At 39.5% G+C, this 26,603-nt stretch overlaps 1 protein-coding gene across 3 annotated transcripts in view; it reads left to right on the forward strand.

The window, feature by feature from the left end:
- Positions 1-26,603, forward strand: part of TPPP (tubulin polymerization promoting protein) — a 62,889-nt gene that overhangs the window by 19,029 nt on the left and 17,257 nt on the right. For all 3 annotated transcript variants that reach the window (XM_071804667.1, XM_071804668.1, XM_071804669.1), the window contains one exon: positions 21,616-21,769. In XM_071804667.1, the coding sequence (XP_071660768.1) occupies positions 21,616-21,769 (154 nt within the window). The remainder of the gene's footprint in view (positions 1-21,615; positions 21,770-26,603) is intronic.

Here is a 26,603-nt window from a genome sequence, read left to right on the forward strand (position 1 = left end):
TTGTTTATTGGGGTCAACAACTGTTCTGGGAAACTGGATATGTTAGCTATGCCATACACATACTCCACTTGTTGTATGTAGTTAATATGGTAATAGTAATAGCCCTGATATAAATACCTCTGCTCTTATTTTAGAAGTGTTACCACTAAACACTGCAAGAATATTGTTTAAGCACTGCCATAAAACTGCTAATTTTATGACATTATTAGATAGAAAAATAAAAATATTTCTGTTTACACTGGCATGTTACTATGGTTGCAGGCAGGCCTGGGTGATGTCAGGCCCTGGATTCATTGTAAGCATTTATTTAGGTAGTTGTCTCCATGGAAACATTTATTTGTTTTGATGTTACTATGTGTTAAATTTTAAACAAATTTTTGTGGTTCTATACTGCATTGTTATTGAAGACTAGTTAATCTACGGAAGCCTTGTAAATATACCATACTCCCCATTCTCTAAAATATTTTTGGTAAAAGATCAAGTGAAAGCATAATTGTCCTCTCACATTCCATTAATAGTTTCTTATATTGCTTTGACATGTTTTCTTGTTGCTGAGGAAGCCATGTGTTCTAAAGGCCAGAAAACTCTCCTCCATTTCTTTTGAGAAAGGAAGGTTTTGTTGCCATGGAGAATCTTAACAACACACTTTACTGTGCCCTGACTTCTCAGCAGTCCCGCCCATGCTCTACCCTTAGTACATCTTGCAGTCAGCTGTTCAGCCTGGTTCCCACAGTCTGGATCAGTCAGGTCTCTGCAGGGCTGCTTCCACCTGAGGCGAGCTCGGTCTTAATTCAGCAGTAGTTCACCATTACTGCAGGACTGTGGAAGAATTAAAATGGATAATGTTTGCTTTAAGCAGCTGGCAAGATAACTCTTGGCAAGAATGGGTACATGCTTTCCCCATTTGTCAACTATAATATAATTATTGTCCTTTCTTTTTATTGAACAATTACGATACTTCTTGCTTTCTGAATGTATGTGAAAGGAGTAAAACTTTGACACTTGCACTCATTAAAAACAAATATCTCTCCTTGAGGTTTCTCTGAAACAACTTGCATTTAACAGAGATTTTACTGAAGCCTCTCCTAATTTTAAAAATATCTAAATAGGTATGGAGTGGTCTTTCTATATAAATTGAGCACAAAGTAGTTGTAAGTTGTGTTTTACTTCCCTACTGGAGAAATTCTTTTAATGGTGACACAATCTGATTTGCATAATCATACATGATGCTCGAAGTAGCTGTAACAGTTAACTTGTGTAAATTAATATATCTGTGTTACAAAATAAGTTTTAAGTGGATACAGAATGGCATGTGGAGCATAATCTGTGCTAAAAATTATCTCCCAGGCAAATTGTGAAGTAGTAGAGTTATAGACAGAAATGTAGGAAAGTTTCTGTTGTAACTTTCCTACATTTCTGTCTATAACTCTACTACTTCACAATTATTCTTTACCACATCATCTGTATGTATCATCAAGTATTCATGTATGTACATATGAATGTATTGTTTCATCAAGTATACTTTACCACATCATCTGCACTGTATTTTAATTGATTCAATCTCCTGTTGAAGAAGTCAAATGTAATGTTGCCTTTTGCACTTTATCCTTGAGATATTAAAAAAAAAAGCAAATGTTCTCCCCCTTCTACCAAGAGGCATAATTTCTCATAAATGATCACTTTTTAGAAGATGTATTTAGATTCACTTGCTATTATGCAGCCTTGTTCTGTGCATGTAAAATGGATTAAGTTCTGTACCCCAAATGATATATGCTGATTATGATTTTAAAAATACCATCATGAGTAGACATCACATGAAAACCTATAGATATGGTGGTGGGCGATTAATTTCCCAGATGATACAGAATGCTGCATGATATCATACAAAACACTATATAGCAGTTAGCTTGGTATTTCCTACAGCTTGTGGCATATGCTGCTTATAGACTACAATGACTTCTAGTGGTTTAGAGTAGAAGTAAGACTCTGACATGAGATTTTGTCTTGTGTGTTTTTAGAGGGTTTTTAATTACTTTTTTTTTTTTTTTGCACAAGTCAGCCTTATTGCACAATAACTTAAAATCACCTGTTTTTCATTTATAAAAGCAATTAATCAAAATCTGGGAGGCAGATGACCAACGTGAGAGGTTTGTGTAAGTACACTGGTAGCAAAAGGTGGGTCGACTACTTGGTGTGGCAGGGGACCTACTGACAAGGGGCAGGGAAAAGGTGGAGATCCTCAAGAAATTTTTTTGCCTCCCTTTTGAATCAATAGGGCTTGCCTTTAGCCTTCCCCAGTCCCTGAGCCTGCCATCAGAGTCTGTGGGCATGAAGCAGAACCCACAGTAGAGGAGGAGAGAGTAAAGAATGACCTGAGCCAATTAGACATACGCAAGTCCTTGGGACCAGGTAGGATGCATCATCTTCAAATGGCTGTGGCAGCTGGGGGAGGTTCCCAGTGACTGGGAAAAGACAGATGTCACATACATCCTCAAGAAGGCCAAGAAGGAGGATGCAGTTACCTACAGGCCAGTCAGCATAACCTCAACCATGGAGGCTGTGAATTAACTCCTCTTGGAAGGCCTTTCTCAACACACAAAGGACGAGAAGGTGCTTTGGAGCAGCCAGTGTGGATTTGCCAAGGGCAAGTCATGCCTGGTCAACCTCCTTGCTTTCTTTCTGTGGTAAAATGACTGGCACTGCAGACAAAGGGGTGGAGTATACCTTTGTTATGGCAAGGCCTTGGCCCCAGTTGCATCATCACCAGATTGGTGAGCTATGGGCTGGATAGCAGGCTGACAGTCTAGGAAGCAGCTCTGGTGGTTGTAATAGACAACTGACTCATGAATGTGGGTCAGCAGCAGCCCTTGTAGTGAGTGAGTTAGGGCACCATGGGCTTCATGAGGAAATGTGTGGCCGGCAGGTCTGGGGAAGTGACCCTTCCTTTATGTTTGGCACTTGTGAGACTGTATCTGGAGTGCTGTGCCCAGTCTGGGGCTTCCCTGTGCAAGAAAGCGAGTTATACACTGGAGCAAGCCCAGTGCAGGGCCACCAAGATGGTTGGGGGCTGCTTATGGTATATGATGACCATGGCAGGAAAAAATTACGTATCATTCTTTATGTTTCTGTACAGAGAATAGAAACTAGCTTGGTGTTCTGAAGTTAGAGCAGAAATGTTATAGGAACAAAGCATGTGTTTGACTCCTAAAATAAGGACATGAGCTAGAAAACCCTACATCTTGTAAAGAAAGCTAATATACCATAAACGTTGTAATTATGTTATGTTTAATTTGCCTGTGTGTATAAAGCTACCAAAAGAATTAAGATGTGGTCTGCTTAGGGTGTGATGCTGGTAAATGGAAGCATTTGGTGCAGTTTTTTGTCTTCCTTCAACTTTTTTGTTTTTTAAAGATAATGAGTTTACTAGGGAGACGACCCCCATTCTTGTGTTCTTCCCATTTTCTAGAAATTTAAGAGCTGAAATTTACAGCTGCATCAGAACACACCTCATCAAAGACTGGTTGTAACATTAAGCTGAAGAAGGTTTCCCCAGTGCCCCAGCTTAAAAACCAACCAACCAAACAGAAAAACACAAAAAAACCCCAACCAAACAAAAAGCTAACAAACAAACAAAACCCATGTGTCTCTACTATCCTCCCTGTCCTGTTTTGTCTTCACCACCAACAGGAATGTAAAACTCTTCCTCAGAGAAGTCTTGGCATATTGTTTTCAACTTTGTGGAAAGCCGTGTTAATCATGCTACTAGATCCCATGATTTGTAGTTGCCTGGAGTCTTGAAATGCTTGGTAGCTGGAGTCTGGGGCTAACATTACAGAGGAGGAAGAGAAAGGGTCACTTGTCAAGACTGAGTGTGCAACACCTGATCTGCCCCTTAAGGCTGGGCACTGGGTCTTATCTTGATGGAATTAGATCTGGGCCAGGCAGGTTTAAGTTATTAATTTGAAATTGTTCCTGGGAGCAATGTCATATACAATGCACCTTCTTCCTGTGTTTTGGTCTAGCTCTAGTTAGACTACTAGTTGGCTAGAAGTTTTAGATGCTATATATGAGTTTGGGCTTGCAGCGTTAGGAAACCCAAGTGGTATTACCAGAAGCCACTTCTTTGAAAGTCATCACCCTGATTAATTAAAAGTGCTGTTACTTACTGCTTTCTGGCTTTATTGCAGTTGCTTATCATTTTCTTGTGTGCCTGTGTGCACGCTAAACTGAAAAAACACAATTGAAACCTAATTTTTTTCTTTCATCATCTGGTAAGACAGTTAGTGCTGTTCATCTCTTTGTCTCTGCTGATACAGCAGAGCATTGTACCACTTAGTGCAATTTGTGATCATGGGCACCAGCAGCTGCAGAACAGTGGTGATCTTTGACATCAGGCTGTGACTCTCGTGACATATGACAGCACTTGCTTCATTGCCCAGTTGTTTTCTGTGCCCCTCAGTTGAAAATAGTGTTCAAGAAAATAAGCTGATGAGAGGAGCAGTTGCTGTGCTGTCACTGGCTGTGTTTTTCTTTAAAAGCTACCAGTCGCATCCTTTACATAGCATATATAGTTATAGAAGTATGCACAAGGATAAATTGTTTTTGTTTTAGCTAACAATGTATACACAGTGATACTATAGCATGATGGTATAGTTCATTACACCACAACCAAAGAATCAGCATGAGAAAACAAGATAGGTCTGTGCTTATTGTTTGGAATCTAACTCTGTTATACAAGATCTCCAGATATGCTTATTGTGCTTCCCAGTTCAGTACCAATTAACCCCGGATTTATCTTCTTCATATCTGAGGTGTTTGTTATTCAGTGTGGGGTAGTGTTTGTTAAGCTTCTGAATGGAACTGACGGTGCTGAGAATGGAGAGTTTATCTGACCCAGGGAAGTGTGGAAGTAATACAAGAGGCTACTGACAGGAGGATCATAGAGGAGAGGGTAGGCAGCACTTACTCATCATCACATGCAGTCTGTATTTCACACAAAGTTGTTGTGTGTTCATTTTTTGAAGAGCGAGGCTCTGTGGTATGGGGTGGATGAAAAGTGGTAACTGCACTGTTTATCATCTTGTCCAGTTGCTTCCATGTGTATATATACTGCTGCCCACCAAGGGGAACTGGCACTAGGGGAACATGGTGAACCCTATTTTGATACTCCTTATGCTTAGTCTTCCGATGTCTCAAAATGAAACAGGTAGCTTAAATTTGGAAGAAAGATTACTATTTACATTTTCTTCCTGTGATGAAGGCTGTATGGAAATAGATGCCTGGAACACTTGTATTCCAAGGGGATATCAGTGTGCTCTTGTGTGCTAAATACCATATTGCATACTGTTCTCATTTGGCAGCGTGTCGATGCAAGGTTTCACAGGTTTGCTAACAGTATGCATTGATTAGTGTTTACAGCTCTACATGAGGGTGTCTAGGGAGAATGTTTTGAGTGTTTGTAGGGGTTTTTGTTGTTTTTGTTTATTTTGCAAAAGAAATTAACAGGTGAGTTGGTATTCTTAAAAGAGCCTATGGATAGACAAAGAAAAAGTGAGTGCCTTGACATTTGTAGGGTCTTACTTTTTCATCTGAAGTGCTTTTTAAGTTGAGAGATTTCAAATATAAGGAAACAATAGGGCAAGGTACTGAAAGGTAACTATAATGAAAGAAAATGTATACCAAATATGGTAGCTCATAGCCACTCTATTAGATTATATTCTTGTGTATATACAAAAATAAAGAATTTTGATATTTTTAAGCATTGTATTGGAAATACATGTCAGAGAAAAATGGTTATGAACTGTCTGTGATCTGAGGTTTAGGACATTTTTTTTGTGCTAATAGTTAAAGATAATGAGTGATGTGAATGTAAATCTGAGAGTAATGACTATAATCTGATTAAACAGTTTTTGCTCCCAGTAGGTCCTGGTACTGGTTTAAAATGAACAGTGAAAAGTATTCAGTGTAGTAGTTCATTGAGAGGACCAATACATTTACCATGTGTTTCAGCAGCTCATTCTTTATTAAGACAACACAAATAGCACTAAGCTTTTGTAGTAAAAAGAAATAAAAATTATTTCCTTACTTTTACAGAAAAGCTGAAAGTGTGGTTTCCTTTTCCAGACAGTTTGCTTTGCTTTCATCACTTCACCTCACATGAGAGTAATGGGAGAGCTTTACATTGTGCTTAAGTGGATAAGTGGATGGCATAGCTGGGAAAGCTGTTGAACTGAACTGCACAGAACTAGCTTGATTTTTTTTTTTTTTTTTTTAATTTTTAAAAAATTTTTAGGCAACAGACTGTGACCTATTGGGTTTCATCTAGCCTGATGAAGAAAGCTATAGATACTGAGGGTATTGAGAAGTCAGTTACAGAAGCTAGCTGTTTTCCTGCTGTACTGATAAGTTGAACTCTACTTGTTAAACTAACGGCCTGGTTTTGAGTTTGAGCTGCAAATCCAGCTGACTGCAACTTCAGCCAACTTTGGCCATTTGGAACAGTTTGTCTGATTTTAATAATTCATTTTTTGATTTAGTCCTGTGTTCTGTGAACAACAGCACAGTATCTCATGCGTGCTTGGGAGATTGTTCATTTTACTGCCCTGGTAGATGCTACACTGTGCCACCCAGTCATTGGCTTCCTTAAGTTTTAGTTCTATGTCTTTAAGTACTAATCTATGAATGGCATAGTGCAGATGGACAGTGAAGTGACAGTCACCTGAGGTAAACAGTAAAAGTACGTAAGAGCTATCAGACTTAAGGGCTACCCATAGAGAACTAGATTTCTTTAATGTTAGGGACACTGACTTGATGTTATCCACCATGACATTTGCACTTTTTGCAAGTGTTTCAACTCTGCTTGTCAAAGCCTTGAGATGAAGAAGATGACAAGATGTGCTTTCTGGAGACAGTTATCCAAATGACTTATCCTAACTGTAGATTAGTTTCCTGTGCTTGCTACAAGTGTAATCTCTTAATCTTGGAAGAAGTCATTTGCTTAACAACACAGCTTCTTCAACATATGTGATGATGCTAAAGGAGTTATAGTATTGACTGACCTCTCAAAAGTGTTGTTAATTGTCATATGCTGTTTTTTAAGAAAATGAAGCACTTAAAATTTGCCTGATTTGTGTGTACTCAGAATTCTGGCCAGCATTTCTGCTTGTCATCTTCATCGAGCTCTGCTTAAAAATCTGTGAGGCTTTTTGGAATTTTGAAGAGTGAGAGGATTTGACTTCTGATGCCTCAAAGGGGTGGTGGACAACCTACTTCTGCTGCAGGGTAGAAAGGCACAAAAATACATTAGTTTTTGTAGCTGTGCTTTCTCAGGGCTTTGTTGACTTATATAGGTGTAGGATAACGTGTTCAGGAATGCATAAAGCTTGCTTTGGTTATTTTCCACCCTGTCAGACTTTCTTTAGTAATTGAAGCAGAGCATTAGCTCGAACCAGTTGCTATTGAGCTCCTCCTGGTTTTGCTATCTTTACTGTAAGAAGTTAACTATAGATACATGCATGAAGTACTTAAGCTAGTTTTAAATTAACTACTTGTATAAACATACAGAATATAGATGTTTTGTAATAAAAATGATGAGCATGTAACCATGCAAAGATGTTTGTCTGTTGCTTGTTATGAGGGGTTTCTACAGCAGAGCTGCACAGGCTGGTATATGCTGTGCACGATGTAGACCTTAGCAGTGTATATGTACATGGCATTGTCTTAATCTGTTGGTTTTATGTCATTCTATTTTCCTGCAAGAGTCAGTTTGCAGTTTTGCTGTATAGGCTATGAGGATATGCTTACTTGCTTATGAACAGCAATCTGCCCTACAGGCAGTGCTAGTGGCATGTGAGAGACCAGATGTTGAATTAGCTCCCACAAGAAATTCATCAACAACCCTCATTCAAAAGATTTTTATATTGCAAATAAATGAGAAATAAGAATCTGGTAGGTAGGACAATCTTATGACATATTCACTGCAATAAGAGCAGAGAATTCTAATAGTAATTGCACCATTAACTGGCCACAATTTAGAACACTTACACTCCTGTACCAAATGTTGTAGGAATGGGTATTATTGCATTGAATATCCTTCTTGCACCAAAATACCATATCGTCAGCAAATGACAGTTGTGAGCAATACTTGACTTCTTTGGTTCAGCTGGTAAAATCAGTGGCTTTGAAGCAAACATCAGCTTCAGAATTGAGATAGTAATTCAGGGAAAAAAAAATGAGAAGCCTTATTTTCTTAATATAAGTAACTAAGAGCTGCTAGGTATTGCTAATGTAAGAATGTAGTAATTCCTGTTTGAAAATGGAACAGAAAGTGCTCTTTATACAAAGCAGAAGTCAAGAGGACAGCACATATTTAGCAGTTTGTGTTCAAAAGTTGAAGACTTGTGACCTTACAGAGAATGAAAATAAGATGCATTTAGGAGGAGTTTGTATTAATCTTCAAGAAGGTTTCTGATATTTGGTATGGCTTTTTAGCTAGTGAGGTTTTTTCCTGGTTTTTTGTTTGTTTTTAAGGAAAAGCTTAAGGTATTTTGAGGTTATTAAATGCTGTTGACTATTCACTGGTATCTGATCACAGCAACGTTGTTCAACTGGACTGACCTAAGGACTGCTTCAGTTTAATCCTAGCAGGTCCTGTGCCCTGATGGACTTTGCACCAGATGTAGGAGACAGGCTAAATTTGGCAGAAATTTTCACTTGTAGTTCGGTAATTGTATCTGCTTCCTTAGTTCAGTCACCAAAGTTATGTTAGACATCTCCAAAATTGTCAGAATCTTTCCCAGCACTGGCTTGGTACCTTCCTTCAGTAACCGTTGATCTGAAGTTACAGATTTCCAGAAGAACGTACACTTCTTCTTTCATAGTCTCCTCTCTGCTTTCACAATTCATTCCAACATCTTGGAGGTAGACATCTGTTTATTGTAAACTTTTGGATCTTTTAAATACAGCTAGTGCTTTAAATTGAGAGAAGTGTGATGTGAATGAGAGAATATCTGTATTGGTATCAACTATAGTAACTTTCTGCATTTCTTTTGGATTGGTTTCAGGTGCACATGAGTCAGCACTGTAAATACTGATAAACAAACCTTCAGTCCAGGGGAGGAGACTGGGTCACTGTCTATTTATAGCTTTCACTAAGTGCCAAGACATCATTGGCATGGACTGTTCTACAGATTCTGTGGTACAACCGATACTTCCATTAATAAAATACATTTGCCTCTTTGGACACGGAGAGAGGATCAATATCTCTCACCCCGAGGAGGACTGCTTCAGAATTGAAATGGCTTATTTCTGAAGCTGGGTGTAGCTTTATTGTAAATACTTGTTTGGCAGACTTTGATAGACTTACCTTGGGATTTTTAGCTTTCATTTAGTATTTTTATCAGGAAATTGATAGAACTCTGTGGTTTGCAAACCCACTGTTTGTTTTTTGTTTTGGTTGGTTTTTTTTCCCGTCTTCAATTTTTGCTTTGCCTACATTGAATTATTTAGATCTCGGCTCACTTACCATTTGCAAGGTGTATTGTACTTCCTGCAGATGTTCCTTATTATGATTAGTAGGGGAATCTTGATTCAGGTTGATGGTTGCCTTTTCAATTACTGCAACTTTGTGTTGGGATGGGAAAAGCATAGAGGTGCCTCTTAAGGTATATAAAGTAAATAAGTAGGCAGATGCATTAGCTACTTTTTCCCTAAGCTATGTAAAGGTACATATCTCCACAAGATATTGTAAGGAGAAATGATAGAGGCATAGCAGAGGAACTTATTTAATAATATTCTCTGCATTGGCAATAACTTAGATATGGAATTGTCTTTAGACTAGTAGATCTGTGGAAGAAATGAGGTGCCACCTTTCTCATATGCAAGTTTTACGTAGTTTATGCTGGTGTATAATTTGGCCTGAAGACTTCCCATCCACATGGACAGCTACCCCAGCCCCCAGTTTTGTTTCTATAGGAAAGAGAAATTTGCTGCTGGAGAAAGTAATAAGGAGGGAAACAGTCCAGAACTGGTACTTGACTAAAATGCATGTATAACAGAAAAGCAAGTATTTACCCCTCAATTTATTTACACCTCTATGACACACATGAGCAATAATGTTTTAAGACCATCTACAAGAGTTAGCAGAATGTGAGCCTTTTCAGCTTCTACATGAAGTGTCTTGGACTTCCCAGTAGTTAGAAACTGCTTATCACTCTGTGCAGTCTCATGGAAGTTATTTCAGTGCCCGTTCTGCAAAAAACAGTAAGATTTTTCTGGACATGACATTGATGCTTGAGTGAGCAGAGAAATGTAACTTCTCTAATAGTTTTGTACATCATCGCTTTATGGTAATGTTGCAACCTTATAGTAGTGTTGCACCCTTAGTTTATGGTTGTCATTTGGATTTGCTGGGTTTTTTGGTTTCTTGTCACCTGGTTGTAGCATCAGCCCCCTGAAAATGTTGGCTTGTTAGTTTTTGAACTGTTTTTCACTATGCTTTGGTTTCAGGTTCACTTGAAAGCATTTTATTATGTGGTATGAGAAAAATTCAATGTGTTTGGTGTTCCAGTGTTCATTCACTGTGGTAAGAGTATATTGAAACTATTGCAAAAGGTGAACTGAGCAGAACTGTGCTCTTGATGTCAAATATGTTTTCTGACATTGTCTTCAATACTCTACCTTCGAGAGTTAATTTTCAACATGATTTCTGAGTGGGTTACAATTTTGTGTACGTGATTTCAAAAATACAATGTTCACCAGTTAAAACTGCTTAAAAACCTTCATTTATGTGGATATTGTTCTAGATGACTTGTATATGATCCAAACTAGAAAGTATGTCTACCAAATAAGAACAAGAGCTTATTTAGACATTATTTCTGAAAACTTGGATTTGGTATCTGGAGTACTTTTATGTTTTAGTTTGTTCTGTCATGTGAAGAAGGTTTTAAAAAAAAAATGTAAGACTGGACATTTTTTAAAAAAATCTTACAATACTTGTTCAAGTTCAGTTTACCTCCTAGTTTTTCCTATCAGCAAGAATTATATTGGACTCATAGATTTTCTGTTCTGTTTCCTGCCTCCTGTCTGGCTGGTTGGTTGGGGTTTTTTGGAGGTTTTTTTGTGGTTTGGTGTTTTTTTTTGTTTTGGGGTTTGGTGGTTTTTTTTTGGTTGGTGTTTTTTGGGGGGGTTTTGTTGCTTGGATGGCTGGGTTGGGTTTTTTTCTTTTTTTTTTTTTTTTTTGTTTGGGGCTTTTTGGTGGGTTTTTTGGGGATTTTGGTTTGTTGTGTTTTGTTTTGGTTTTTTGTTTTGTTTTTTGTTTGTTTGTTTTTCTCTTGTTTGTTTTTGCTCCTCCACCCCTCCTTTTTTTTTTTTTTTTTTCTGAATGATGGAAAAGTACTTCTTCCACAAATTTGTGTGCATTCAGTTTTTTGAGTGAACTAACTTTGTTTGTGGTTGAAGTAACTTGGTGTTTCTGCAGGTTTGTAGCTGATTGAACATGCTGTACCCAAAGCAAGAACATGATTTAAAGTGTTGAAATGTCAATTGTATACATCTCTGTGTGTGCTTTTCTTTATTTGTGGACAGAGATTAGGAGGAATATTTTGCACATCAAACAACTATTATGATTCCTATTTTCCTTTTTTAAATTAGTACAGTTCTCTTCAAGTGGATCTCTTTTCAAGTGTTGTTCTACTCTTGCTGTTTGAGAGACTGTTTGGCCACAGTCTGCCTGTTTTTCTGTCTTTTTATTTTGTAAAATGAGAATGACTGCTGGCAATGCAGACAATTACGTTAGTAATTTCAAGTCTTTAACTGCTGTTTCACAAGACAAGAAGGTAAGAAGGATACGGGGAGCAAGACATTGTTGAGAATGTTGGAGTTTTAACACAAATTTAAATCTCCCATACAAGGAACACAGAGAATGGGAACATTGGTGACCATCTGCATATTCAGAGCTTTCCTGTGACCATCCAATTGTCCCTTTCATGCGGGATGGTAATCTTCCAGAAAGGGAGGCACATGCAGTTTCTTTGTTATTTAGGTTATCCGTCTTGTTTTGCTTGAAAGAGAAAATGTGATATTTCAGCTGTGTGTGTATCTGCAGTCCAGAGTCTCCTTGCTTGAAGACTATGATTTGGTCCTTGGCCTTGGTTATGACAAACAGATGTCTTTTGGGTTTCTCTGCATGTGGCCTCTGGATATGGACTGCCATCGTAGTTAGTTTTTCTTCTTTCACTTGGTGTGTCATTCTTGATTTCAGACTTTTGTATCTCTATCCATGGGCAATGATTCTCACAGACTGAGCTTGTGTTCTCAGTTAACACCAGCTGTCTATTTTTAATGCTGCTACCTTCTCATATTACCATCAGAAAATCTTAGCAGATAGGTATACATCTGTGTTTCGTCCCTGTCTGCAGGATCAGTGAAATAATCCCTACCACATCCACACATGTTTTTACTTACCTGAATGCATCTGACCTCTCAGAAGAGTTCACTATCATTTAGCTGTCACTGCGTTCAGAAATTGCTTTCACGCTTATATGTGAAAAGATTATTATATTTGACATGGAAAAAATTCCAACCCTGCAAAATCCTTTCAAAAACTGGAATGTTGCTGTTGTAAAACCGTCTGACAATTATATTCTCTTATTGGGACAGTCTGATAAAAATCTGTTGGTTTTCCTCTAAAAGAAAGTCCCACTGTGGTTTGGATGAGACTGATGTTCTGGCTTCTGTAGTAGCATTTTTGGAAGCAATGAGCTGCTATCACAGTCCTCAAATACCTCAAGCCATGATGCTTAATGTTTAAATTATGTTTCAGAAATAGCTATGCAAAGATACTTCTTATGTATAGTATTAAATAGTACTATATTTTTCTCTCCAAAAAACCCCAAACCAGTATGTAACTGGAAAAAAAATATTTAGAGGGTTAAGGGAGAATGTCCTTGAGCTGGAGGGGAGCTGCATACAGTTATCAGCTAGTGCTTTCTAAATTTCTTCGCCATGAAATATGAATAAACTTGCTGTGGCTTGGCAGTAGGGCCATTAACAAACAGCTGCAGTGTCTGAATAATAGAATGAATATTTTTTACCTGAATTAAAGGTTGCTTTTTCCATTCCTTTCCCTTTTTATTTAGTTGGTGACTTTTTTTCTTTATACTGAACAGTGTAACTTCTGAATTAGGATGGGTGTTTTGTCAGAGGCCCCACTGGGACAGAGTGTTCCAGACATCTTTCCATATAGGAACAAGCAATGAAATGTTAAAATTGCACTTTTAGTTTTACTTGGTCTTTGTAGCAACTTTAAACCATGTCCCTGCAATATATTGCCTTTGTCTAGCCACCATCTTGCATTGCTCATTTCTTGATGCTCTGATGTGGATTGGCCCAACATAGGTGAAATTGACATTTTGGTAGCTATAAAGATACTGCCTGGGAATTAAAAAGGCTTCATAAATTAAATACTGGAAAAATCTGGATCTAGGATTTTGCTGAAACATCACAAAATCCAAGGAGAAAAAAAAAAAGAAAAATTTTAGAAAAGTTAGCACATAAGTTTGGTTGGTTGTGTTGTTTTTTGGATTTTGTTGTTTGTGGTGGGTTTTTTTTGGGGGGGTGGTGTTTTGTGTTTTGATTTGGTTTTTGTTTGGGGTTTTTTGTTTTTCTTTTTTTTAAGTGTAATTTTAAGGAAAAACTGAGAGGAGAAATACTTTTGGATTATAGGTTGCTAGAAGGAAGCTTGGATCCTCGCTTCTGTTGTGTAATGAGTTGGATCTAGCTATTCATAGAATCATTGAATATTTTGGGTTGGAAAAGGCCTTTAAGATCATAGAGTCCAACTGTTGACCTAGTGCTGCCAAGTCCACCACTAAACCATCTCCTTAGGAACCGTATCTACACATCTCTTGAACATCTCTGGGGAGGTGACTCAACAACTTCACTAGGCAGCCTGTTCCAATGTCTGACAACTCTTTCCGTGAACAAATTTTTCCTAATACCCAATCTAAACCTCCCCTGGTGCAACTTGAAGCCATTCCTCTCATCCTATCACTTGTTACTTGGGAGAAAAGACCAACACTCTCCATGGTACAACATCCTTTCAGGTAGTTGCAGAAAGTGATAAGTTTTCCCCTCAGACTCCTTTTCATCAGGTTAAACAGCCTTAGTTCCCTCAGCCGCTCCTCATCAGACTTGTGCTCCAGACCCTTCACAAGCCTCGGTGCCCTTCTCTGAACTCTCTCCAGTACCTCAATGTCTTTCTTACAGTGAGGGGCCCAAAACTGAACACAGTATTCAAGGTGGGGCCTCACCAGTGCCAAGTACAGTGGGACGATCACTTCCCTAGTCCTGCTTGCCACACTATTCCTAATATAAGCCAGGACAATGTTGGCCTTCTTGGCCACCTGGGCACACTGCTGGCTCATATTCAGCCAGCTGTCAATCAACTTCCCTAGATCCCTTTCTGCCAGGCAGTTTTCCAACTACTCTTCCCCAAGCCTGTAGTGGTGCCTGGGGTTGTTGTGATCCAAGTGCAGGACCTGGCATTTGCCCTTGTTAAACATCAAAAATTGGCTTAAGCCCATCAATCCACCTGGTCCAGATCCCTCTGTAGAGCCTTCCTACCCTCCAACAGACCAACACTCCCACCCAACTGGTGTTGTCTGTAAACATACTGAGGGTGCACTCAATCCCATCATCCATATCATTGATAAAGAGATTAAACAGAACTGGCCCCAATACTGAGCACTGGGAAACACCACTTGCGACTGGATGCCAACTGGATTTGGCTCTGTTCACCACAACTCTTTGGTCTCCGCCATCCAGCCAGTTTTTTTACCCAGCAAAAAGTACACCCATCCAAGCCATGAGTAGCCAGTTTCTCCAGGAAAATGCCATGGGAAACATTGTCAAAGGCTTTACTGAAGTCTAAGTAGACAATATCCACAGCCTTTCTTTCATCATTATTCTGTTCATTGTGCAGTAGTTTAATTTCAAGGTCCACTTCTTACTGAAAGTATATTTTAAGCTCCAATAGCTTGAGACTTGATGAGTTAAGGTCTTACCATTAAGTCCTATTTAATATTGCCATTGATCTTTGACCTTTCGGAGTTGTGTTTGAATGTGTCTGAATCAAGTAAGATGTCTTATAATGCATTTGTACAATATCTTGTCCATGGTAAGCTACTGAACTTTTCTGTTCTGATCCTCATTAATAGAAATACCACTGTCTTATGTAACTCTTTGATTTCTACTGTGGCAATTTCCATTTACTTTCCTCCATCAAATGCCACATCCTGTTCTTTGTTAAGTGGTCTCACCAAATAAGTTGTTTTTCTTGAGTGAGAACATAATCAAAGCATAGATACTGCATGTGAAAAGAGAGCAGTAAGGAAGGTTATGGGCTAACAAAAGTCTGATGGGACTGGATGCTAACATGAAAATTCATTTGGTTATGTCTCTTTTCCTATTGCTGACCATCAGGTATTTATACAAATTCAGGTTAGTAATATAACAGAAGTCCTGGAAAATAGCTGATAATCTGAAAGCTGTCCTTGAGAATCTTTTCATACTTAGAAACCATTTAGTATAGTTTCTGTGGATTAACTGCTTGTGATGAAATGCTTTCACTTTTGCTTAGAGAATGCTTGGCCATGCAGCATTGGCCTTGCCCACAGTCATGGCTTGTGACAGTATACTTGCTTCTTTTCAGTAGTGTTTGTGTTGGACATTGTTTTGTTCCATGTAGACTGGTCTTCTTTTTAACCGAATATTTTCATACAGCTGGGGAGGATGTATCAAAATAAACATAGCTGTTGGGGTTTTTTTTCTGGGACATGAATGAGATGTGTCAGCTCATATGGGGTTGCTGGTGAGCTCCAGAAGGATGCCTTATCTGTGTTTCCTACTTTTCTTTCCCTGAGTTATCAAGCAATTAGTTCATTTGCACTGCTTTAAATGGCAGAGAAAATATGAGTGATGTTAGTTCTCTGCCCTGTCCTTCCAGCTGTATTGCCTTTGCCATAAGCCTGTGCACTTCAACAGCAGAAAGAGCTTTTGAAACTGTAGTGACTGTATTGACTTCATCATCTCTCTGAAAGATAAAAAGCTAAGTAGTATTATAAGAAAGTAGCTTCTTATCACTACCTTGTGTAGTAAGCTCATCACAGCCTGGTGAAGACTGATAGAATGATTTAGCTATTGAGAACTGTTAGTAAATCTCCAGCTGTCCTGAACTGCTTTCATTTATTGATATGATGCTGACTTAATGAACGCTATGACATCATCCTCTTGGATTTTCATATTTTGGATGAGCTCAGCAGTGTCCCTGGCAGCTGTGAACTGTATTAGGTTGTTACACTGTGCTTAACAGTTTCTGCTCCCTTGCCCTATGATCTGTGTATGTGTGCCCAGCCTAGTGCATATCCTCAAGATGACAAGAACCAAAGAGAATGGCAAATAAATTGAGCTCTCTGGAGAAGAAAACAGCATATCTGCAGAAGCCTGATTCTGAAGCAACCATCTTCTTATGTCACCACTGGTTTGTCCCCTATCATTTGGGTCTAAGACCTGTCTGCAGCCTCTCTTGTTTTGGTGACCATTTCTTACATATTTCTGTACTCTGGCTAACTGCTCTGCTACTGTCACTCACCCTTGCCATGTCCTTTAATGTCTAATTTCTACCTGAGTTGTGCTGACAAAGAGTGCTAGTCCTTCATGTACCCAAAAGGTAGATTTTTATGTTACTGAGCAACATGCTCTGTAAGTTGCATGTCATTTATTGGATTCTTTTACAGAAGTAGACAGTATTCTAAGGATAAAAGCGCTTTTATCCATTTTCTGTGTATGTTATTACATTCTTTGTGTAAAGTCCAGGGGATTGACAGCCAGATATATACTTCGTATGATACCAGTTAACAAGGAAAAGTTGAAGTCCTCCCAGACTACTTGGTAGCACATGTTTCTACGTCTTTTCAAACTCAGGCACATACCTGTCATGAGAAATGTATTTGCAGATTTCTTCAACGTATGTTGAGGCATGTGCTTTCTTTATGCTTCACAGAATTTTCCAAATACTTCCTTTACAGCTTTTTATCAGTAGCTAACCATTACATGGGTTTTTATTCTTAAATATCCAGATGTAACATTATTTTTGCTCTCTAACTGGGGAAAAAACAAACAAACAAACCTCCAAATGAGTAGATTCCGATTCTACTACTCTTTCTAAGCTGATTTTATTTCTTCTCCTAAGCCCTATATAACCATCAGACCTAATTTCTGTGTGAACTTTTTCTTTTCCATATCCGCCTTAACTCCCATTAATGTCTTTAACCCCTGCAACTCATTCTGGGGTTTGCTTTCCTTTGGAGGCTTCTACCTACTACATGTTTTTGCCAAGTCATTTTTGTTCTCCAGTCCCCCTCTTCATTCCCTTCCCAATACAAAAATGAATTTTCACTGTGAGTGAAGCACACAGGAAGGAAATGCTACCTAAAATAAAGTCAAGGGGAGGAAAAGGTTAAATTCAAATATAAGAGAGGAGAGTTTTCATGACAGAAGCCTAAAATATTTAGGTTAAAATAAAGCCTGGTAAAGATATTTACTTCTGGTGTAGAGAGCTGATGAAGCCAGTCACTTGCTTCAGATTTTCAAAGTGTGGCAGTTCATGAGCTGTCATAGTTTCAGATACTTAGCATGAACTATGTGCACTCTGCTTTACCCTTGCTCAGTAATGAGAAGAAAAGTACCTGGAGGAAACTGGCATTTCCAGCCTCAGTTCCTAAGCGAATGATGTGTGTTCTTCTGCCCTTGCTGCCCATTCCATGACTCCCAAAAGGTTTCTACAAGTCATGGCTATCTCTGTGATATCAAGAGACCATTTTGCAGTGTGTTTTGCATGATGCCTCTCTAGTTGCTTTACACTCCTGGAATGATGAGGAAACTGGTGGTGGCATTGCCTTGTGATTGTGGGGTATATAAAGTCATTCAGTCCAGGTCCTTATATCTGACTTGGTCAAGGTTGTAGAAGTTATAGACTAATTGTCAAAGTCATCTGAACGTCTTCTTTGTCAGCCCTAATCTTTCCCTCAAGAGAATCCACTTCTGGTAAACAGTCATGGACTCAAACGTGCCTGTGCTCCAGAAATGACCACTGCCTTAACTGAAGATCTCTGTTGTATGTTCTTCCTAGGATCATTCTTCTGGGGATGTTTTCTGGAAGGATATTGACTTTCCTAACAATTTTCCAACTTAGTCCTGCTTGTATCAACATCCAGATGTCTGATTTTGTTATCCCAGTTCTACCTGTTAACTGGGCAGAAGTCTCTGATGTGATACCTTAAGTTTTGTTTCCTTAATTGGTTCTTTTACAACCACCTTTCTTTAGAGCTATTGGATAACACAGTGCAAATAACCTGACAGAATTGTGTTATGGTATCTTTCCTTTCCCCTGCCCCCTTCTTTCTTCAGCTATAGTTGTCAGATTTTTACACAAGTCTCTGCTTTGGATTAGTCATACATTGTTCATTTTTAACCAAGAAACTGTTCTCTATTGCATTTGTAAGTTTTTTTGCATTGTATGTCTAAATTTTGCAATTTTATTCTTGACTCTGCTTTCTGGGCAGTGAGTGCACACTGTCAGCTCGTGCAATTTTTCATCCACTAGTACCTCCGAGTTCTCTGCAGGGCATTTTTGTGGACCTGGAGGCAACTGATCATGTAGCTTAAGAAGATGTAAATCAAGAGCTATGTGGGTTTGTTGACAGACTTTGCCTCTGTCATTTCTACCTGTTGAGTCTCTTTTCTCCTCTACGTTCAACCAATGACTATACAGATGGAAGACAGGGTAGGAGCATGTGGTCCTGCTGAGTAACAATGTTGACAGCAGCTGCTCAGAGCTCTTTGAGCTCTTTTGCTCTTTGAGACCTGCCTCCAGAGACAGGAGGGGTTGTATCATGGCTACTTGGTCATTTAGATGTTATGGTACCTGGCATACGTGCAGCATACATGCCATACCAAAAGCTGCTTTACTAGGAAACTTTTGCTTGGGATATAGTTCCAAAAACTCCTTTACTCCCAAGCCTACTTTTAGTGTCGCTCCAACTAATGTTTTTTGCTGGTAAAGAATATCTGCCGTTTTTGTTTTGGGTCCAGCAGCAATACTATGTTGCTTATATGTATGTTACACCTTAAGTTGAAGGGGAAAAAAAAAAACAAACTTATTTTGTTTTCCAGTGACAGGAAAAATGTCAAATGTGAGAGGTAGGGATGGCTGTGTATTAGACCGGGAGGGGATGTTCTGTGTTCCTTTTGGCACCATTATTTATGTAGTTTTCCTTTCAATACGGGGGGTGGGGGGGGAGGTCATGCTTTTCTATTTGATAAGTGCAGAACCAAAAATTCTGCATATGTTAGTAAAAGTAAAAGGAGTCAACATGAACTTCAACAGTTTTTGCTGAAAGTGGTCATTCTCTGTATGATGATCCTGACTGATGATCCAAGCCAAACTCTAGCAATCTTGATTAGAGATTTCAGGTAAACTATGTGCTACAGAAAATTGCATTGGAAAGGTCTGTATATTAGACTTAGCTTTGCGTCTCTAGTGAACAATGGCTGTAGTGTGGTGTTATGCTGAAGATTTGCAGTGACTGCCAATGCCATCTTTTTCTAAATGAGAGGCAAACCAAAATAAAGTCCTGACCACTTGAGCTGGTTAAAAGTTATTGGATATGTTTCATCAGAAGAGGGATTTTAATCCTATTAATGAAAATCCTGGACAAATTCCAATTAACTAATTGCAGTTTATTCCTTGTGTCTTTCTGATTAATGAAATACTGGATTATATTCTTCATTTCCATTGTCATGATGGTCTTTTACTAGGTAATTCCCTGAGATACTCCCAGCATGTGCTTCACCTAAAGCAGAAAAATAATTGCAAATGGCAAAGTTTTGTCAAAAAGCAGATAAAGTTTATTTCTGGGTAAAATAGGAACTGTGAGGGATGTAGGGCTTTGCTACATGTTGGTCTGTGTTGAAAAGGATGCTAGTAATAGATGGTATGTAAATGGTTCTGTTAGTGGTGTATTTTGTTGTGAATAACTGATTTCTCCTTGTGTTAAAAGCCTGGGATAAAATTTAATTTTATGTTTAATTAATTGAAGTCAGAGTCACATCCTAACTGTGGGTGTCTAGAACTGAGAAATCTCCCTTCCCTGTTTTGTTAGTGGAGGCACCCTCTAGCTGAGGAAAATTTGACCTCTCAAGTTGTCTGAGAGAAGATAGATAGACAGACAGACAGATGAATTGGTCTTCCCAGTTGCTCTTGTGATGCTTGAATTAAAATTAGATTTCTGTGCAGTTTTTCTAGCCTGAGATTTTTGTTGCCAGTGCGTTTCCTTTATCCTTGCATCTATCGTTTGTTTCTGTATAAACAACTGTCACTGTTGAAAAGACTGATCTGGGTTGTGTGGGTGTGGTGGTATTTTTATTTTGGTTTGGGTTTTTTTGTTACTTTTCTGATTTGCTTGAAATGCTCTCTAAATTGATGTAAAAAGAAATACTTAAGTGGCAAACAAAACTCATGTAGTAGCATGTTTCCTAGGAACAGGGACTCTCAAATATTTCTATGACTTTGAAGGTTTTATAATGTCTCCTATCTAAACTGAATATTTTTAAATGTTAGAAAACAGACTTGCATTGGCTCCCCTTTTAGTTAAACACGTCTCTGGTGAATGCTGGGTTTCTTTGTAAGAATTTTATCAACTGAACCCTTCGGCCTGATGGATGTAAGAGATCTGCAGGAGTGACTATAAATAGCTGTTTGTAAAGTGTGATTTCCCACTCAGATTTTGCACTGTACACTGTTTTAGCAAAATCTTCTCCACTAAATTTAGTAGTAATTTACTAGTGTGGAAATCTGGGCTTCTTATCATTGAAAACAACAGCAAGTCTTCAGGTCTGAATTTCTGCGGGGTTTATGAGTTTATCAGACTGCTATATTGTGTTTTCTGTGAACCTTTGAATGTTTACGAACGTGAGGGTCTAAGAAGAAAAACATACTGAATTTAAATGCATCACTTTAAAAATTGTCAGTTGTTAATAGAGGAGGAATTTCAAGTTTTTAAATGCTTTTCAATATTTTGCTTTACACAATAGTGTTATTCTTCATTTACCTGTAAATACATGGTCACCTATGATTAATACTTGAGAACCAGTTATTCAAAGAGAAATAAAAAATATTAAATAACAAAACTCCCTGAAGATGCTTCAGTTCTTGTCTTTTATGCATGCAGGCTTTACAAGTGATCAACTCAAAGGAGACAGTGTTTGATTTGATGACCTGCAAGCATTCTCACAGAAGGCCAGGTCCCTTTATTTCCTCTTTATTTCTGAATGTTCCTCAAGCGAAGTTTCTGAAGCGCTGCCCTACTGATGTACATAACAAAGAAACTGATGTTTCTGGGATATGTTTTGTTTGACACCTTAAGTGGGCTGCATGGGTCTTCCTGTTCTGTTGCGGTTTTCTGTTGTTCACTGTAGTAAGCTGAAACAATTCTACTCTTCTTAGAATGCTTGTTATGCTCTCTGGTAATTTCTTTCAATTTTTGTGTGTTTTGACAGGGGAAAGTCTTCCAGAACTATCACTTTTGAGCAATTCAAGGAAGCTCTTCAAGAACTCTCCAAGAAGCGATTTAAAGACAAGAGTGATGAGGAAGCAGTTCAAGAAATATATAAACTAATTGAAGGAAAAGCACCGATTATATCTGGAGTAACGGTATGTTACTGATTAGTGGATGGAGTGTAGTACTTGTCCCTTTTTCTACTGCAGCGTTGTTGAATTCACCTGCTTCCCATTACAATCCACAAATCCAACAGGCAACAACTGTGCCAAGCTGAGTGGGAGCAAGGATTATGCAACAGCCAAATATTGCTCTACTGTGTATTACTGTGTGGCACTGTCGTTGCTTCTCTTAGGAATTGTAGTACTACCTAGCAGCACGATCAGGAAAATTCAAGGAGAGCTCTAGTGTGTGGTTAGAACACAGAAATGTTCATGAACGAGTAGTGTATCCAAATCAAAAAGATTAAATGGTAATTAAATTTAGGACCTTATTAAACAGTTCTACGATGTGTGAAATGCCAAAAGACTAAAGCAAAGATGTCTTAAAATACATTTAAAGCACCATGTGAATCCCAGAACACTGGTTATCTGGGAATAATTACAATGTGGTCTGGTCTTTATTTTTTGTTTGTTTCAAGCCTGTCAGAACTATAATGTTCTTTCCTTTTTTTTTCTTCTTTTTTTTAACATTGGCATTAAGCTTTATATATGAAAAGGAAGTTGTAAAGCCTAGTATACGTGAGTTTGATTGCCCTTTTAAATGCTCAGGTTAGGCAAGCTTTTACCCTGTAGTTTACAACATGCTGGAGTGTTTACTATCAACTTCAATAGTCCTGTCAATTTAGTTCATCTGATTAAAATTTGTGGATTTTCCTGAATTTTGGCTGGACAGCTCTGAATGAAAATCTAATTGTAAATAATCTTTCTAGAAACTTGTTCTGTACAAATGAACAGTGGAAATGTCAGTGGGAAACAGTGTCAAAGGCTTTACTGAAGTCTAGGTATGCAATACCCACAATCTTTACCTCATCAAGTAAGAAGGTCACCTTGTCATAGAAGGAGATCAGGTTGGTCAAGCAGGACCTGCCTTTCGTAAAGTCATGCGATAACACTGTCATTTCACGATTGCTGTGCCCAAGGCAGCCTCTGACCATGACATTGCCCACAAGTCCTTCTTTGTTTACAAACAACCAGTCCAGTGGAGTACCTTCCCTAGTAGGCTCACTGACCAGCTGCCACAGAATCACAGAATGTTAGGGATTGGAAGGGACCTCCAAAGATCATCTAGTCCAATCCCCCTGCCAGAGCAGGAACACCTAGATGAGGTTACACAGGAATGTCTCTAGGGGAGTTTTGAATGTCTTGAGAGGAGGAGACTCCACAACCTCCCTGGGGAGCCTGTTCCAGTGTTCTGTCACCCTCACTGTGAAGAAGTTTCTTCTCATATTTAAGTTCCAGTTTGCACCCATTGCCCCTTGTCTTAACATTGGTTGTCACTGAGAGGAGCCTGGCTCCATCCTCGTGACAGTCACCCTTTACATATTTATAAACATTAATGAGGTCACCCCTCAGTCTCCTCTTCTCCAAATTAAAGAGACTCAGCTCCTTCAGCCTTTCCTCATAAGGGAGATGCTCCACTCCATCATCTTTGTGGCTCTGTGCTGGACTCTCTCAAGCAGTTCCCTGTCCTTCTTGAACTGAGGGGCACAGAACTGGACACAGTATTCCAGATGCAGTCTCACCAGGGCAGAGTAGAGGTGGAGGAGAACCTCTCTTGACCTACTAACCACACACCTTCTAATACACCCAAGGATGCCATTGGTATTCTTGGCCACAAGGGTATGGTGCTGGCTCATGGTCATCCTGCTGCCCACCAGGGCTCCCGGGTCCCTTTCCCCTACATTGCTCTCCAACATGTTGTTCCCCTACTTATACTGGTGCCTGGAGTTGTTCTTGCTCAGATGCAAGATTCTACACTTGCCCTGGTTATATTTCATTAAATTTTTCCCTGCCCAACTCTCCTGCCTGTCTAGGTCTCACTGGATGGCAGCACAGCCTTCTGGAGTATCAGCCACTCCTCCCAGTTTTGTGTCATCAGCGAACTTGCTGACAGTGCACTCTATTCCCTCATCCAAGTCACTGATGAATAGTACTGGTCCCACTACAGACCCTTGAGGGACTCCACTAGATACAGGCCTCCAACTAGACTCTCTGACTAGACTAGCTAAATAGACCAGCCATGTCAGGAAGTTGTCTTTCACACACTCCAGGAGCCTCCCGGACTGTTTCCTCTCTGCTCTATTGTATTTCCAGCAGACTTCCGGTAAGTTGAAGTCCCTCATGAGAACATGAGATAGTGATGGTGACAGTATTCCTAGCTGCTTATAGGACATGCAGCAGGACATACTTTCCAGCCCATGGACAACCATTAAGATGTAGTAGTAGTCCAGAGGACTATCATTAGCACATCAGAGTCCTTGGCTACAGAGGGAGGAGCCCACTATCCATGTCTAGTGCTGCAGGATGCTCCTGCCTCTCCCTGGAGGTCAGGGCAGTGGTGGCCTCTCTTGTGGGAGATGTGCTAGGGTCAAGGCCTGAGATTCCAGATTAAGGAGGAAGAGGTAGAGGAGATCTAAGCTACACAAGGTGAGGAAGGAGCGACAGCTGGAGACCAAGTGGGTGGAGACTATGAAGATGGAGAAGGCTGGAAGCTTGTGACTTCTTGCAACAAGAAGTCATCACAGATCTGTTCCAGCTTCAGATGTCCAATTTCAGAATTGGTATAGTACTCTAGATGTTGGTGAGGATCAGCAAGACCCATCAGAGTCAGCAGAGTGTGAACTTAGTGTCCAGACAAAAGGGGAAAAAATGAGTGATAATGTCAGCCAACACTAACTGACACTATGGGGACATGCAGGTTCTTTTAAGGATCCTTGGTAGAATGAGAACTGGACACAACTTCATAGTTATAATTAGACCTTTATTATAATAGAAAGATTTTCATAATCAGTGTAGCTTTTCATTACGCAGAATTTCTAGTAATTAGGATAGCTTTCCTATTACCTAAAGTTGCAGTTACTTATACTTATCAGTCACCTGGACCCTCTGCAGATCACATCAAATTCTTAATAATCAGTGCAGAACAGAATAATAATAATCTGGACTCTGCCTTTAGAAAGAACATGAGTCAGTCAGTACTCAGAAGAATAATGGTGGAGGGGATGTCATAAAGGGGGTCTCTTGGTACTCTAGCCCACAGTAAAGGTGTTCCTCATTTCCTCTTCTGTCATGGTGTGAGTGTCCCCTCTATCACACCAGGGAGCAGAAAAAGCCTTAGCAGTCTGTCTGCTGTTGGATCAGCTTCAAAAATCTTTTAGATTAGGTGATGTATTTATACCTCTCAGTTTGGGTCGTCTATACACTTTTCATTAGTGGATTCTGAAGAGGCTACCAGACAATCAATATACAATAATTTTGGCTGCAGGAGACAGCAAGTTGTGGGTGATAATGGCTGCATAATGATCTTTGTCTCTTCCTGTCCATTGTGTCCTGCCTACATGTTGCCCTTGCTTTGAGCTAATGGTGCTGCTCCCAGCATACATCAGGCCTTAGCATGAGCTGTATGTTGCTCAAAATCTGAGCAAGAGTTGACTGAACAGTCACAAGAGTCATCCCTGACCACCAAGGGATGACAACTTTTGCCATCCAGAATATCTTATGTGCTGTTATGCTTCCCTGTTCTGTAATGGGTGTTCCCATACCCCGGCAATAGCACTGTACCAGGTGTCAGGAGCAATGGGTACCAGTCACAGATATTTACTGGAGATTCCTCTTGTGGATGATCAAGGCATATATCTTCAACCCCACCTGATGTCTCGGGAGTTTTGTTGTTTGGCAGGTGCTAGGATCCGAGATTGTTGCAGATGCACTAACAAGATTTGTCCAGACTTCTAATGTGGACCTCTTCTTTGTGGGTACCAACAGTACCACTCCAGAGGTATCCTGGAGCATATCAAGAGAGACTGCAGAAGTCCTGGGGCGAGAATGAAGGGTATGGAGCTCTAGTCTTGCCTTCCTAATCCTTACAGGGAGGAAGAAAGCTTTGGTAGAAGTGGACTACACCCAGCTTATCGCTTGTGTTGCGGACAGGGCTTTGGCTTCTGTGACCAGAGGAATGAGGGCTACTGAGAAGGGATGGAACAAATGTAACTAAGAGTGTCTTTGCAAACTAGGCTTGCTAATCTACTGAGGAGAGTGTTAAACTGGGTATGGAAGGTTACCATAACCTGAAGAGGCATGGTCATAAGAGGTAGAGCAGATGTGTCTATGTGACTAGCTTGACTTGGGGTCCATCTCAAATGCCTGTACACAAAAGCACATAGCGTGGGGCACAAGCAGGACAAATTAGTTTCAGAGCTATGACCTCACTAGGAGTGTGGAGGTGTGGTGGGACAGCTCTCCTGACTGGAGTGCTACAATGGATGGATAGAGGCGCTTCAGGAAATAGAGTGCAGAAAATGAGGAAGAGGGATTGTGATCTGTGTAAAGGCCTTGCTTTACTGCATCTATCTTTGTACTGGGGCAGGTCATAAGCGAGTAGAGAACTTGCAAGTAAGGAGCAGTGTACAGACCTACTGATCAAGAAGAGGAGACAGATAAAGGGTTCTTTATTCATTTTGGAAAAAACCTCACAATCCCAAGCCTTGTTACTCATGGGTGACGTTAATCAAGATTAAAGTGACTGGAACCAAGCTATCTATAAGATTTCTAAAATGTATAAATAAAAACCCCTTTTAATATGGATGATGGATGATTTGAGGAGATACTCTGGACCTGTTATTCACAATCAAGAAAAACTGGTTAAAAATTTCGGAGCTGAGACAGTCTTGGCTGCAGAAACTAGGTAAGTGTAAAGTTTAAGGTCCTGAGAGGAGTGAGCAAGATCAACAGAATTACAAACCTGGACTTCAGGAGGGCAGATCTTGGT

The sequence above is a fragment of the Patagioenas fasciata genome, chromosome 2 (genome assembly GCF_037038585.1).
Source record: "Patagioenas fasciata isolate bPatFas1 chromosome 2, bPatFas1.hap1, whole genome shotgun sequence".
NCBI lineage: Eukaryota > Metazoa > Chordata > Aves > Columbiformes > Columbidae > Patagioenas > Patagioenas fasciata.